This window comes from Propithecus coquereli, unplaced genomic scaffold (genome assembly GCF_000956105.1).
Source record: "Propithecus coquereli isolate 6110/MARCELLA unplaced genomic scaffold, Pcoq_1.0 Scaffold28, whole genome shotgun sequence".
Classification (NCBI taxonomy): domain Eukaryota; kingdom Metazoa; phylum Chordata; class Mammalia; order Primates; family Indriidae; genus Propithecus; species Propithecus coquereli.
In genome coordinates, this window is record NW_012148396.1 from 15,961,952 (window position 1) to 15,975,499 (window position 13,548).

Below are 13,548 nucleotides of genomic sequence, written 5' to 3' on the forward strand. Positions count from 1 at the left end.
CCAACTACTGTTACTTTTGTTTTTTTGTATGGTTTTAATTGTCTTGTTTATTTTTGCTATAATTTTTTAAATTATTTCCTTCTTTCTGTTAACCTTGGGTTTAATTTGTTCTTCTTTTCCTATTTCCTTAAGGTGTAAAGTTAGTTCGTTGATTTGAGATTTTTCTTCCTTTCTTTAACTGAAATACGACACTTTTTTAAAAGACATTTTTATTTTTAAAGATGATTATTTTATGTAAATATTTAGTTTTGTAATTTTATTTGTTTTTACCATATAAAAAGCACTCTGGGCATTACAAGTATAATAAAAGTGAATAAAATAATCCTTGATGGTTATTACTTTGTTACTCATATTTCTAGCAGCTAAAAATAATCTGTATTTAAATTTTTTTCGTGAAATCTATTTTGTTCTATATTTAATGGCTTTTTGGTTGATTCATGGTACTAATGGATTTACAGTTGTAGGTTCAGTCTTGAAATAAACTTATAAATTCACTTGATCCCGTTGTAACAGATGCTACCTCATACTGAATATAGCTGTGTCACAGATGTCTCTTTTTAGATCTATTTCTGCAAGGCCTAGAGCTATTTAGGATACCATTGCTCACTCTTCACAAATTTTGCATTAAAAATAACTTTGGGAGATGGAGTGGAGTTTTTACAAAGGCACCGTCATAGAAAGAACAAAGAGACATCCATTTATGAGAAACCATTAAGCGATGGTTCTTATATTTATAAGCCTTGGGTTGTTTTTGTTTCATATGTCTTTTAGATTCCTCACATCTTCATTCTACTTCATCTTCAATGAAGATCACTCTACTTACTGTCACACATTCCTTTTAATCTTTCCTTTTTTGTCTTCTTTTATTATTCTGTACTTTCTCCACCATTAGTTTTTATGTTATATCTCACACTTACTGTTTCTCTTTTGTTCTGTCATTGCTGTTTTTAATTCTAATTCCAATCTTGTTTGTTCACTGTCACATCTTCACTTTCTGACAGCTGCTATTTCTGTGGTTTCATCTTCTTAGTGCTTGTATTCATTGCTTGTATTCCAACCATCTTTTAAGTTCATTTTAAGATCTTTTTCAGCTTCTTCCTCCTGTATCGATGGCAGCCATTTCAGTGGTTCTGACCCTCATAGTTTGCCATTTATATAGGAACATTAAATATATTTTCCTAGTATATGTGTCTCTGGCAGATAAATTAAGTTGTTGTGTACAGTTATGATCAACTTACAACTCTTATTTTTATCAGTATTGTTATAATCATTTTTTTGGTAAGTACTAGACTATTCCAAAAATTAAATTATAAATCAACACACATAGTCTTAGTGTCGTTGATAACACTGAAATTGTTTTTCTTTTTTCTGCCACTGGTAGATGAAGCCATTCTATCTGCCAGTTGACATCCTCTCTAGAAAGTTGCAATGTGGTAACAGTGCTGTTTCCCCAACATTTTACTATGAAAATTTTCAGACATGCAACAAAGTTGAAATAATTTTACAGCTGACACCCATATACCTTCCACCTCGATTGTGCCATTAATATCAACATTGCTTTATCATATATCCATTTTTCTATCATCAATTCATCTTAATTTTTTTTTATGCGTTTTGAAGTGAATTGCCAATATCAGTGCACTTCCCTCCAAGGTGAAACCATTTTTAAAATGATTGCTGTCAAATTGTCTAGCGTAAACTCTGGTCTTCCGAATATCATTTATTCCGTTGAACTTTTATTTGTAGGACTGTCTGACTAATTCAGTCATAGAAATAAATAAATGGAAAGTATTGTCTATTTTAAGCGGATAAGTATTTTCATGTGTCTACTTTAACTTTTAAACCTCTCTCACTAGAAGGTCTTGGTTGACCTTCACTAGTATCTAGATAAGAAAAACATGTTTTATTTGAAAAATCAATATATTATAAAGTACTTTGTTTTTTGAGTGGTAAGAAAAGTCAGTGAAATGTGAGGAAATTATAAGAAGTTAGCTCTAATTCCTCTTCTGGGAATTTTGATTATGAACAGCTGATAAAGTGTCACTAAAGAGACCTAGTCAGGGAAATGCCTCTCTTTATTCTTTTTTGCTTTCTTTCTCTTTTTCTTCCTCGCCTTTTTGTCCTCTCTCTTTTTCCTCACATTCTTCTTCCTTTTGTCCCTCTCGCTTTTTCTTCTTTTCTTTGATAGTACCTGGGGAAAGGCATATATTTTATTGCATTTATTTGCTGAGGGGAAAGAGAGAGTCAAGAGGCCAAGTCATGAGACGGAAGGGCCACTGGAGAGCAGAGAGAACAGACTTTAAATTAAGGGCCGGGAAACATTTTCTGTGAAGGGCAGCTGGTATTTATTTTAGGCTTTGCAGGCCAAAAATTTTCAGCTTTGCTATTGCAGTGTGAAAGCAGCTATAGACAATATGTGAATAAATGAACTTGGCTTTGTTCCAATAAACTTTATGGACACTAATTTGAATTTCATACAGTATTCACATGTCACAAACGTTTATTCTTTTTCATATATTTTTCAACTATTTAAAAATGTAAAACATTCTAAACTTGAGAGCTATAAAAAAACAGATGACTAGATTTGACACGAGCTATGATTTGATGACTGCTATGGTAGTAACAGGGATTAAACCTTGGACAGGAAATATACCAAAAAATCAGTATTAGTATATACTTTTCCAACTTAGAGGCCTTTTATGTGCTCTAAATTTTATATGCCCTAAATTAGGGGGAGGTACAGGTGCACTCAGATAATTAAGGTGTCATTAGACTGAGGAAAAAGGAAGAATGCTAAATATACTCGATTCCACCATTTATGTGGAGGTTCTGGTATGGCCTCATTTAGTCCTCTCATCAATGTAGCTGCTATTTGTAATCTTGGGGTAGAGAAGCAGATCAAATAGAGCAGGCTACTCTTAAATCCTCCCTTTAATGATATTAAAAGCTCAAGTTTTATAGTCAAGCCTGGGTCCAAATCTCTTATTAGATGTGTGACTTATTATTTAATTCTTCTGAGTATGAGCAGAATGGGGGTTAATATAGGTAACTCATACACTTGTGAGGGTGATAATAACAATTACACAAACAGTCATAGCAGCTAACACTTATATAGTGCTTAATATGTGCCAGGCAGTGTTATAAGCACTTTCTATATATAAGCACATTTAATTCTCTTAGAACATGGTAATTCTTACATATACAACACTATTTTAACGACGAGAAAGCTGAGACAAAAGAAAGGCTAAGTAACTCATTCAACGTTATATAGTTAATAAAAGGCAAAGCTAGTCCGTGAACTTGGGCAGTCTGGCCTCAAAGTGCAAGCTCTTAGCTGTTAAGGTTTATTGCCTTCTAAAGTGGGAATATCTACAAAGTGCCTAGCACATAAGTCCTCAACAAATTAGAGACATATCAACTTTACAGAAACAGTGGTACCATTTCCTCAAGAAACTTAGTCTACCCGTGTGGTACCAGATATGCATAAATGTGAGTTTCAAATTACGATTTTTCAGAAAGTTTTTTACTCTTTTTCAATTGCGCATTATTTATGGAATTTATTTTTCCATAAAGGTTTTCAGTACTATTAATGTTAAGAATTAGTTATTTCAGAATGAATCGCCTTCTGCAAAGCAGTATAGTGGGAATGACTTAGATTCTGAAGCTGAAAGACTCCTGGACTCCTATTCTAGACCTAGTTCCGTACTTTCTTAGGTCTATGTGATCTTGGGTACCTGATTTGACTCTTTCAGTTCTGTTTCTCTTTGGCTATGGACTGAAGATGTTTCTCAAGGTCATGGGATTCAATGAGATAACCTATGTCAAAGTTAATCCTCAGGTCATGAGATTCATATGAGATAACCTACATCAAAGTGCCTAGCAATTTGTCTAGTGTGTTTGTTATCAGGCATTCAACAAGTGTTTGTTTCTTGCTGACCTCCCTGGTACATAAAATAACTTAAAAATTAGTACTGAAAGGACTCTTCAAGGTAGAAAACTGAGGCCCAGAACATTATTCGGTCATGATTGTGTAACTACTTAGAGACAGAGGGAGCTGACACCTAATAATGCAAGTCTTCTAATTTTTCAGTCTTGTTCTGTTTTCACTGTTCACACTCCTTCTTTATGCAGTAGAGATAGGAGTATTATGTATATAACAGGTTTTGGAGGGTTATTTAAAAAATATCTAGAGTATTTTAGTATTTTAACTGTGAAAATTTTTCAAAATCATAGGGATAATTTAGTAAACCTTGAGACCCTTCAAATCATGTATATGAAGTTTTATAACTGCTAATGTTTTCCCCATTCATATATATTAATTTTTAATATATCAGTAACATGCTTATTATAGAGAAAATAAATTGGAATCAAAAAGGTGGAAGTAGTTTTAAAACTCATTCTATCACATCACCCAGGGAAAATGACTATGAACGCTTTGAAACAACAATGGGTTCATCCTACATCTGCTACTTTGTACCTGTCTTTTGTCAGTTAGTGATGTTTCAAGAAGACTGTTCCATGCCAAATTCACATCTTGGCAATTTTTATTTATTTAATTGTGTGAACTCTGTATCAGTTCACTTAAGTAATCCTCTATTTTAAGACTTTTGATACATGTTCATAATTTTCCTCCAGAAAGGAAATGCCTGTTTGCATTTCTCACTGGGGAAATCTACTGCAGTTTGGGAGAACATGGCATTTATCTGTCATTCTTTACTGAAGAATAGCAATATATGTTTTAAATCATCTAGATTCTACATATCCCTTTCTTTACATGTTGTCACTTTCATATTTTGCATAATGATATATTTGGAATAATAATTTTTAATTTTGAAAAGTGGGATTGTTATTGCTACATATCTAGTAAAATACCTCTTAAATCACATTCATACAATTTTAATATGATTTGTGAGTCTTTCTTTTTTCCTATTTGCATGCAGTGAGTGGTAAATTTGCGTGTAACTTTTGAAAAATATAAGCACGGTAACGAATTGAATGTGTTTATCAGTTTTTGTCATCTATCTTCATGGTTTAGAGACAAAGTCCTACTTTTGAGACAAAATTGAACTTACTAGTATGCCCCTTATCTAATTATTTGTTGCATTGTTAGTTTGTTGAGTTTCTCATGATTAGCAAGATGTAAACTCTAGTGCCATTGGCAGTTTAGTCCTACATTAGTAGGATAATTGTATGAACGTTTTGAAAATCAGGTGAATTATTTTTTCTTATAGTTTTGATAAAGTTTTTATTTCCATACTTGTGAATTTGGGGCCAAAAAGAATAGCTATGACTTACGTTTCTTTGGATCCAGTAGTCTACTTAAATTATGGTAATCTTATATCATCAGTAGGAGCATGAAATTTTAGAGTTAATAAAACCATAGAGATAGATAATGTAAGTTCATTTTCTTGCTTGTGCAAATAAGCCTTTCCTCAGTCTTCTTGATTGCTCTGCTAGAACAGCCATAATAGAACATTAATCTATGTACTTTAAATTCACAAGTAACGCGAGTAAGATTTTGCCTAACAGAACTCAAAATATCCCATGTTCCTATGATATGTAATTAATGAAGAGGTTTAATGACAAGTTTTAGGTTTAATATAGTGTACTTTAAAGCTGCTTTCTTGCAGCATAACACTAGCTTTGGATATTTCACTTATAAATTTATTTTTAAATCTCCCATGTGGTTGATAATTGGGAAACATAATTTTTATTCCAAATAGACAATCTATGTTAATTACAAATCAAGTATTCACAAACTGCTGAAACAAAATGGTGATTATATAAAGAAAATTGGACTGATGCTTTAAATAGACTCATTTTCTTAATGCTGATTTTTAAAGTGATAAAGTAATAAAACTCTTAGCCATAAACCTTGTGATTTTTCAGCTATTGTGCTAAACAATTTAAGCACATATGCCATTAAACAAGCTCTCCCCCTTTTTAACCAAAGGAAAGCATACTCTGTTAAAACAGTGCTTTCAATATACACTGGCATTCTTTATTGTAATATCTTAGGAAGTAGTTGTTGAATATTTCACTAGCCAAACTTTGTAGGCAAATAGTGGCTCGTAACTTTCTACCTATCATCTTAATAATGCAGATTTATTACTTCAGTGCTTCACTAACTTTTGCCTTAATGATCTGTTGAGCTTTATACCTTAGTGCTGTACTAATCACTGTGCTTGTTGTTTGAATGTTTGGTACAGGAAGCGAGCAGCTGCAAAGCATCTAATAGAACGCTACTACCACCAGTTAACTGAGGGCTGTGGAAATGAGGCCTGCACGAATGAGTTCTGTGCTTCCTGTCCAACTTTTCTTCGTATGGATAACAATGCAGCAGCTATTAAAGCCCTTGAGCTTTATAAAATTAATGCAAAACTCTGTGATCCTCATCCCTCCAAGAAAGGAGCAAGCTCAGCTTACCTTGAGAACTCGAAAGGTACCCCTAACAACTCCTGCTCTGAGATAAAAATGAACAGGAAAGGAGCTAGAATTGATTTTAAAGGTAAGATGTTCTGTTTTTTAATTGAGAATTGTTGACTGAAAAGCATAATAGAAATTTAAATGTGTGAGTTTTTGTTTGTTTGGTTTTCCTTATTTTGTGACAGCAGGACATGATAGTACAGTGTAACCAATTTTTTATTGTGGTAAAGGACAGAAATGAAAATTGAATTAATGACTTAATTACATTTTACTTATCTGGTAGTTGCTAATTAGAAGCAGATTATACTACAGAAGTTCATTTGTTAATGGATTGTTGGAACTTAAAAATTTCCCGTAGTAAAAATATGTTAAGTGGCAGTTAATCTCCTAAACTAAGCCACAAAGTCTATTTAAGTTATTAGCTGGACTAATAAATATCTGGCATGAGTTATGGAACTCCAGGACCGTGTGGTGAAAGAAGCAGAAAAGGGAGCAGTGATTTTTTTTTTGTTTGTTTTTGTTTTTTTACCATTTCTGAAAGCAAGGCAAAATTTTGTAATGGTAATGTGAGAGATAATTCTATTTTTCTTCTAATATGTTCTCCCCATATCCTCCTCACTCTCTTCCTAGGCATTTGGTGCACTCCTGCTGCCAGGGAACATGACCTACCAATGGCATTCTTCACTCAAGTCTTTTGTTTTCTAAATGTTCCTATGTTGCAGAATTGTTAAACTTTTTTTTTTTTTTTTCCATTCTAAACTCTCAACTTTTTTTCCTTCAGTGAAAGTAATTAGTATCAGTAGTGTAATCAAATTTTCAAATGACTACCAGGGCTTAAGGCCATCAGAGACCATTGTATTTTAAAAGAGAAAGCTTTTCTTTGAGACATACATAAGTTAAGGAATGCTTTTCAAATTTTTAGTAACATCACTGGAGTCCAGTTTAAATGAATTAATGAAATGGAATTGTGTTTTAACCTGTACTCTATTTCCACAATAAAACTGTTTTCATCACTCGAGACAACTTTGTTGCTTCAAAATGTGTAGTTCTATTTCATGAGTTAGTTTACACACAGGATAAATAGGTGAATGTTGTCAACATATATAATGTGGAAGCTGCATTAATTTTAGCATACACATTTCTCTAGCAAGTGCGCACCACAGAGTACCATTTGCTGAATGTAGAGTGTGCTGGCACAGATGAATGCAGCCAGCTATGGAGGGATAAGATACATAATGGATGTACTGATCCTCTTTTTGGCCATGTACTTCATCTTAGAGGTCCTTATTAACTGGCTCTTCTCAGTCTTTATGACCCTCTTTTTTGCTCACGTCTACATAATGTAGTAGTTTCAACCTTTCCTTATACCTTTTTTTAATATGTTACTGTCCCCTCCTCTTTTTTTTTTTTTTTTTTTTTTTTTTGCAATGTTCTGTATTATATGCAACATTCTATGGTATATTTCTGTTAGAAATTTTAGATGTTTTAACTACACTATTACTTTTATTTGATTAGTAATTATTTTTGTTAGCTATAGTTACAAAGTTGTATAGAGATTGAATAGGCTGCCCCAAACTCTTTTTGCATAGGAGTTTTTTAAGTGTGAAATATTACGAATTAAGAATATTTTCAGGAATGCACATTTATCACAAAATTTACAAGTAAATCTTACAAAAATGTCTCATTTAATATTGTCTCACTAGAACATCTCTTTTTCTTGTTAACCAAACTTTATGAATATCTATATCTTATTGCAGTGTTTTTGACTAATTTATACATATGTATATATATCTGAAAAACTCAATTCAACATATTAAACAAAAACACTAGGTGGAAAAAGTACAGGTAAATTCTAGATTGGATTATAACTCTCCAAATCATTTGAAGATATTCTGAAAGCATAACATATCAACAAAGGGTATGTGGGTCTAGAATGTTGATCTTCCTGAGACAGGCTCTGTTACAACACTCAAAGGAAGTCTTTGTTAACAACCTTATTATTTGATAAGGAAGTTAAGTGTTTTATGTCCTAACAGGACAGTTATTTATAATAAGTATTTTCTGTGTTTTGGTTACATTTTAGGAAATTAGGGGTTTTGCATTGTCTTCTAAGAAGGTATTATAATATTTTCCAAGTAAAATAATGAGAAATAGGCTTCCCGTTAGTGGTTTTATACTGTTTGAGAAGCAATTACTGATGTTTAACTAAAGATATTTAACTATTCGTAATAGATTCTTAATAGAACAAACTCGAGAATTTATTCTGAAAGAGGGCTCATAAAAGACACTATACAGGTGTTGGCACTCTTGTAGCTGGGCCACAGATCGGATTAGTGGTGTGATAAAATTTTTGTGGTTCAACTTTGGAAGCCATTCATTCATTGATCATTTTATATTGTCTTTTACTGTGAAATAAATGTATTACAACAAAGGTAAGAATCATATTAAAAATTTTATATGTTGTGCAGTACATGTATAAGGGTATATTTGACACAATGAAGGTTAGATTACGTGCCTCTAAAATTATGCTTAAATATTTGATCTAATGATGACAAATCTGTTCTTTTATTGATTAAAGGGATGGATTAAGACTTTTCAGCATTATGTTGTGTGACCAATATAATCTCTAGAAATTTACAAAATATATACAAAATATATCATTTGTTTTTACCTGTAAAATAAAATATCTTTCATTCATTAGCCAGAAGGGAAAGCCTTGGCTTGAAAATAAACACCTCAGAAAGCTGGGAAATGTGATGAAACTTCGTACCCAGAAGGAAGAGGAAATAGATTTTGCTGACTACATAGTCTCTATGCTACTTGTCTGCTCAGAAGTTGCCTTCCTCCCACTATTGTTTCTCATTGCCCAAAAACTATTTTCTGTCACTCTGTAAGGTACCTGATTCCTGGCTGCAGATAGCAGTTTCAGCTTCAGAGCTTATGAGAAGTGGTGTATTCTTTTCAATCACCCACAGAACGGACCCTCTGGAACAAACTAGGAGGACCCAAAAAGAACCAGTTTACTTTTAATACATACGGAAGTATGAAAAGAGCCATTTCCAAAAGATGGTATTGAAGGAACCTTTTTTAAAACCTTGCCTTCTTAGTCTTTTGAGAAGAGTAGTGAAACAAGGAAGAAGCCTCTCAGGACAATAGTAGTGTATCTGCTCTGTGGTGAGGTTGCAAGAAATTTATTGTGGTGAATCAGCACATGATATATTGGTTCATATTTACAGTTAAAGCTACATGTTAATAAATACATTGATTGTGAAGAGAGTTTATGTTCTCATGATGTCATTAAAAGCTATGTATTGTTGAAAGAATGTGAAAGAGTGAGGTTGTTGATATTAGTAGTTCATTGAAAAAAATGGGTAGGCATTATATTTTGTTTGCTGAATCTAAGTATTAGATACTTTTTTCCTTTAAGAGTTGTAAATCATAAATGATATTGAGTCCATAATGTTTGGCTGTTTTACTTTTGGAACTTAATACAACAAAGTAAACATGCATATTATGAAAATAAATGTTCTCTTTTTTTTCTCTGATTTTCTAGATGTGACTTACCTAACAGAAGAGAAGGTATATGAAATTCTTGAATTATGTAGAGAGAGAGAGGATTATTCCCCTTTAATCCGTGTTATTGGAAGAGTTTTTTCTAGTGCTGAGGCACTGGTACAGAGCTTTCGTAAAGTCAAACAACACACCAAGGAAGAGTTAAAATCTCTTCAAGGAAAGGATGAAGACAAGGATGAAGATGAAAAGGAAAAAGCTGCAAGTTCTGCTGCTGCTATGGAAGAAGATTCAGAAGCATCTTCCTCGAGGATAGGTGATAGTTCACAGGGAGACAACAATTTACAAAAATTAGGCCCTGATGATGTGTCTGTGGATATTGATGCCATTAGAAGAGTTTATACCAGATTGCTCTCTAATGAAAAAATAGAAACTGCCTTTCTCAATGCACTTGTATATTTGTCACCTAATGTGGAATGTGACTTGACGTATCACAACGTATACTCCCGAGATCCTAATTATCTGAATTTGTTCATTATTGTAATGGAGAACAGAAATCTCCACAGTCCTGAATATCTGGAAATGGCTCTGCCATTATTTTGCAAAGCAATGAGCAAGCTACCCCTTGCAGCCCAAGGAAAACTGATTAGACTGTGGTCTAAATACAATGCAGACCAGATTCGGAGAATGATGGAAACATTTCAGCAACTTATTACTTACAAAGTCATAAGCAATGAATTTAACAGTCGAAATCTAGTGAATGATGATGATGCCATTGTTGCTGCTTCAAAGTGCTTGAAAATGGTTTACTATGCAAATGTAGTGGGAGGGGATGTGGATACAAATCACAATGAAGAAGATGATGAAGAGCCCATCCCTGAGTCCAGTGAATTGACACTTCAGGAGCTTTTGGGAGAGGAAAGAAGAAACAAGAAAGGTCCTCGAGTGGACCCACTGGAAACTGAACTTGGTGTTAAAACTCTGGATTGTCGAAAACCACTTATCCCTTTTGAAGAGTTTATTAATGAACCACTGAATGAAGTTCTAGAAATGGATAAAGATTATACTTTTTTCAAAGTAGAAACAGAGAACAAATTCTCTTTTATGACATGTCCCTTTATATTGAATGCTGTCACAAAGAATTTGGGATTATATTATGACAACCGAATTCGCATGTACAGTGAACGAAGAATCACTGTTCTCTACAGCTTAGTTCAGGGACAGCAGTTGAATCCATATCTGAGACTCAAAGTCAGACGTGACCATATTATAGATGATGCACTTGTCCGGGTAAGTTGGGTTACTATTTAAAATTAATAGTAGATTAAAAACCTAATGATGGGGATATTGTGATATCATTAGTGAATTCATTTTATAAGTGACTGAAAAAAATGATGTCATGTAGCATAGGAATACATGAATATTTCTGATTCTAAATATAAGTATTATACTTTTGTTGTTCCTAAGTTTATAAATGTGTTCTATAAAGTATTAGTTGTCTTATATAATGAAATCTTGAAAACTAGAGCCCACAGTTTCTCCATTCAGAAGAAAAGAGGGTGTTGGGGAAAGACCTGAACACAGGAAAAGAGAAACGTGAAGTATGGATGTGAAGTCTTACTGGGAGAAGTGGTACAGTAGAACCATACCATGAAAGGATAAGTAGTATCCCCCAAATTCCATCATGTGAAATTTAGAATTACATTATTACAAACTTGATGAAGTGACCGTGGCAGGTCGGTGCATATTGCTAGCAAGAGTTTAGAGTCCCACTGGGCCACTCAGAATGTCCTTGTATAGCACTGCCTAGTTATGGCAGTTTCTTCTCACTTAAATATTCATAGTGACAACTCTGGATCTTGGAGCTTCTGGGAAAACGGCAACTATTCCAAGAATTTTAGGATTGATGGTGCCTGTATCATCAACCAAATCCAGGGAGGTTGAACTGGGAAAATATTGGTAACTCAGGTACCCATCTTCTAACTTCCTTTTTCTCCAGATAGGGTTGTCTCTTCTTTCTTCCTTTCCTCCACAGAAGATAAGAATTTTAGTATACCCATTTAAGAATGCAGGACTGGCCAGAAGACAGAAACCAATTGCCAGTCACATTTTACTAAAATTTAAATTTGTAACAAAATTTCCTAGTATTAGGTATCACTGTCATTGCTAGTTCTTTCTCATCAACTTCAAGTAAAATTTAATAGCAACTGAAATTAAGGTATCAACCTATACTAGTAAAGGATAGGAACCCATGATACAGACAAGTAGGAAATGATACTTATTTTAAAATATATTTTAGTTTTAGAATGGATTTGTCTAAATCTCAGAACTTGTAAGACTGTAACCCAGTGGAAATAGTTTGACATCTTAGAAATTAAAAGTTACAGAGATTTTGTACCGTTTTTGTTACTGGTTTTTTAAAATGCTGAATATATTTGTAATGTTGAAGAAAGATTATTATTTAAGTAACTCAGGCCTCAGTTCTGCGGTGGAGACGGGCTTTGACTGAAGTAATTATCATTGCTTGCTTTCTGGTGCCCTTTTTATTTTACTTTGGTAGTTTTGAGCCACATGAATAATTAACATACTTAATGATTAATTATAAAGTGCCAACAACCTATTTCCCATAGTTTAGCAGAATGGTAGTGTATTTTATAGGAATGTGAGTGGTGGTTTATGAAAAGTATGTTGAGGTCTGTCTGTGAATATCCCTTATTAGAGCAGAACTGCAAATGCTACAACTACACACTTTGTTTGGCTTCTTGCAATGGGATCCTTTGTGCTTTCTTCATCAAAAGCTGTGCCTGGCCTTTAAAAAACAATGAAATTACTCTGTAAGACTCATTCCAGGGTTGTTAAAACATTATCTACCTTCCTTATCTGCCCTCTGCTCAGAAGTCTCCCAGTCTTATTTTCCTCACTCCCCTCCATTTTTTCCTAGTAAGACAAGGCTAAGAACCAACAAAAGTTTAGGTACTTATATACTTACTTTATTCTGTTTTAAAAATTATCTTCTAGGATTTTTAGTAAACAACCATTTCAGGTCTTAAAGCCTTCTTCTAAGCAGGCGTTAGAGTAAAATTAACTGTGAGCTTTTTAATTATTGTGACTTTTTTTTTTTAAGCAAGTTCTGCTTGATTATGTCAAAACCAGATATTATGATTTGGCCTACTATAATTAAGGATTCACTAGATAATATCTGTACTTGAGTACTACTAGTCCACAAAAGCAGTTCACTTCAGAAATCCCTTGTGTTGGGCACTTTGATAAGCCATGGAGATGTAAGGGATGGTACCCACTGATAAGCTTCTTAGAGGCTGTAAATGCTCACACTAAGCGGATTTTACTCTTAACTTTCTTCCTCCCTTTCTTTCTTTTCCTCATTTTCTTTTTTCTTTTTTAAATGTGAAAAAGCTAGAAAAATAAGCATAAAATAGGTCTTAGAAGTCAAATTGATAATCTGCATATTTTTTTGAAATAAATATTCATAGTAGGTAATGATTATGATAAAGTCACATTATTTTTAGTGACACCAAGTGGAAGGTTTACAGGAAAAAGTGGTTTAAGATCATTCTCTCCTGTGAACTCTCAAGAGTACTGGTGAATTTTTCA

General features: G+C 33.3%; 1 protein-coding gene across 3 annotated transcripts in view; it reads left to right on the forward strand.

Moving 5' to 3' along the window:
- Positions 1 to 13,548, forward strand: part of UBE3A (ubiquitin protein ligase E3A) — a 120,282-nt gene that overhangs the window by 80,046 nt on the left and 26,688 nt on the right. For all 3 annotated transcript variants that reach the window (XM_012648124.1, XM_012648126.1, XM_012648125.1), the window contains 2 exons: positions 6,210 to 6,508; positions 9,980 to 11,226. In XM_012648124.1, the coding sequence (XP_012503578.1) occupies positions 6,210 to 6,508; positions 9,980 to 11,226 (1,546 nt within the window). The remainder of the gene's footprint in view (positions 1 to 6,209; positions 6,509 to 9,979; positions 11,227 to 13,548) is intronic.